The sequence below is a fragment of the Topomyia yanbarensis genome, unplaced genomic scaffold, assembly GCF_030247195.1.
Source record: "Topomyia yanbarensis strain Yona2022 unplaced genomic scaffold, ASM3024719v1 HiC_scaffold_56, whole genome shotgun sequence".
Classification (NCBI taxonomy): Eukaryota; Metazoa; Arthropoda; class Insecta; order Diptera; family Culicidae; genus Topomyia; species Topomyia yanbarensis.
In genome coordinates, this window is record NW_026683780.1 from 49,539 (window position 1) to 52,403 (window position 2,865).

General features: G+C 40.3%; 1 protein-coding gene across 1 annotated transcript; it reads right to left on the reverse strand.

Annotated features, from left to right (window-relative positions):
- Window positions 1-584: 584 nt before the first annotated feature.
- On the reverse strand, window positions 585-1,148 carry LOC131695809 (uncharacterized). Its single transcript, XM_058984340.1, has one exon. The coding sequence runs from the start codon at window positions 1,146-1,148 to the stop codon at window positions 585-587; it is 564 nt and encodes a 187-aa protein (XP_058840323.1).
- Window positions 1,149-2,865: the final 1,717 nt, after the last annotated feature.

Genomic DNA, 2,865 nt, shown 5'->3' on the forward strand with positions numbered 1-2,865 from the left:
TGTGAGTATGCGTGGTCACCATATTCCCCAACGAACGCAAGGAGGTCTTCCTATCAATCAAGACCTGATTTTTCAGATCGACGAGTAATCCAAAATGCGACAAAAAATCAGCTCCGATGATCGCATGGCTAACATCTGCTACTAAGAAATTCCATGTGAATCTTCTTCGCAGTCTTAGATCGGTTGTTACGAATTTTGAAGAATATACTTTGATGCCTGTACCGTTAGCTGCATGTAGTACAAAAGGAATCGGGTCACACATTTTGTCTTTTCTTGTGGCTGGCACAATCGAAACGTCGGAACCTGTATCAATCAGGAAACGAAGACCACTAGTTCTGTCGGACAACATGAGACGTCGGCTTTCAAACGATCCGCCCACCTCAGCCGACTCAGGTGAGCGAGAAGTTAGTTTTTTGAACGGAACTGACATGGTTGTTTGCATCGTTGAGCCTTTGATCCGTACTTCTGGTGATACCAACATTGATCGTTGGAATTTCGGGACCTCGACGAAGACCGACTTCGATAAGTATCTGGATTAGCTTTGAGACGACGAATCTCAGCGCTGAGAACTTCTATCTGCTCGTTCATGCGATCCAACTGATCGTTGCTGTTGATGATGTTGAAACTGTTGAAACTTGAGGTTGTTCTAACATTTTGTCGGCCATTTCCGCTAGTTTGGCTAATGTTCCATCACTGATGGTTAAAACGGGACGAATGTGAGCTGGCATCCGTTGTAAGAACAACATCTTTAACAAATTCTCGTTGACATTAAGGCCAGCTGATGTTTCCTGCATTTTTGCTAGCAAATGCGTCGGACGCATATCGCCGAGATCTGATGCATTGAGTAGTCGTTCCAATCGTGCTTCAGAGTATAGTGCGAAGCGAGCTATCAATCGCTCTTTTAGAGCCTGATACTTTTGTTGCTGAGGTGGATTCGATACCAAATCAGTAATATGACATATCACAGATTGATCCACTTTGGCTACAATGTGGTAGAACTTTGTGTCGTCTTTTACCACATTTGCTAATACAAATTGCGCCTCAGCCTGCGCAAACCACATTTCAGGATCAGTTTTCCAGAACTCGGGCAATTTCACACAAACAGCGGCTGCGTTCCGCACATCTGGTTGCACTTCGTCGTTCAACATTCCTTTTGAGGTTAGGAGTGATTGTGCAAGAAACTAGTGAATTGTTTCGAAATTTAACGCGTACTTAAACGAACCGGTTAGAATTCACGTCGCGGGTCACCAATGTGGCGGACGAAGACGAGAGGAAACGACACTCGCGGTTTTTGTATTCAGATTAATTGTATTTATCCGATATAGAAAATAAACACGTGTGTCGACTACGAGCTCTCGCGGTAAAGTTGTCCTTTCTTTTCTCTGATGCGTTTCTTGTTCGATACACTGCAGGGTTGCCGGTATTATGCGTTCAGTTGAGAGGAAGAAAGAAGCCGGTTACATTTGTCTTGTCTTTGTCTTGTCTTTGTCTTGTCTTTGTCTTGTCTTTGTCTTGTCTTTGTCTTGTCTTTGTCTTGTCTTTGTCTTGTCTTTGTCTTGTCTTTGTCTTGTCTTTGTCTTGTCTTTGTCTTGTCTTTGTCTTGTCTTTGTCTTGTCTTTGTCTTGTCTTTGTCTTGTCTTTGTCTTGTCTTTGTCTTGTCTTTGTCTTGTCTTTGTCTTGTCTTTGTCTTGTCTTTGTCTTGTCTTTGTCTTGTCTTTGTCTTGTCTTTGTCTTGTCTTTGTCTTGTCTTTGTCTTGTCTTTGTCTTGTCTTTGTCTTGTCTTTGTCTTGTCTTTGTCTTGTCTTTGTCTTGTCTTTGTCTTGTCTTTGTCTTGTCTTTGTCTTGTCTTTGTCTTGTCTTTGTCTTGTCTTTGTCTTGTCTTTGTCTTGTCTTTGTCTTGTCTTTGTCTTGTCTTTGTCTTGTCTTTGTCTTGTCTTTGTCTTGTCTTTGTCTTGTCTTTGTCTTGTCTTTGTCTTGTCTTTGTCTTGTCTTTGTCTTGTCTTTGTCTTGTCTTTGTCTTGTCTTTGTCTTGTCTTTGTCTTGTCTTTGTCTTGTCTTTGTCTTGTCTTTGTCTTGTCTTTGTCTTGTCTTTGTCTTGTCTTTGTCTTGTCTTTGTCTTGTCTTTGTCTTGTCTTTGTCTTGTCTTTGTCTTGTCTTTGTCTTGTCTTTGTCTTGTCTTTGTCTTGTCTTTGTCTTGTCTTTGTCTTGTCTTTGTCTTGTCTTTGTCTTGTCTTTGTCTTGTCTTTGTCTTGTCTTTGTCTTGTCTTTGTCTTGTCTTTGTCTTGTCTTTGTCTTGTCTTTGTCTTGTCTTTGTCTTGTCTTTGTCTTGTCTTTGTCTTGTCTTTGTCTTGTCTTTGTCTTGTCTTTGTCTTGTCTTTGTCTTGTCTTTGTCTTGTCTTTGTCTTGTCTTTGTCTTGTCTTTGTCTTGTCTTTGTCTTGTCTTTGTCTTGTCTTTGTCTTGTCTTTGTCTTGTCTTTGTCTTGTCTTTGTCTTGTCTTTGTCTTGTCTTTGTCTTGTCTTTGTCTTGTCTTTGTCTTGTCTTTGTCTTGTCTTTGTCTTGTCTTTGTCTTGTCTTTGTCTTGTCTTTGTCTTGTCTTTGTCTTGTCTTTGTCTTGTCTTTGTCTTGTCTTTGTCTTGTCTTTGTCTTGTCTTTGTCTTGTCTTTGTCTTGTCTTTGTCTTGTCTTTGTCTTGTCTTTGTCTTGTCTTTGTCTTGTCTTTGTCTTGTCTTTGTCTTGTCTTTGTCTTGTCTTTGTCTTGTCTTTGTCTTGTCTTTGTCTTGTCTTTGTCTTGTCTTTGTCTTGTCTTTGTCTTGTCTTTGTCTTGTCTTTGTCTTGTCTTTGTCTTGTCTTTGTCTTGTCTTTGTC

Excerpts from the sequence above, each read along its gene's own strand:
- LOC131695809 (XM_058984340.1), bottom strand. The coding sequence starts at position 1,148 with ATGTTGAACGACGAAGTGCAACCAGATGTGCGGAACGCAGCCGCTGTT.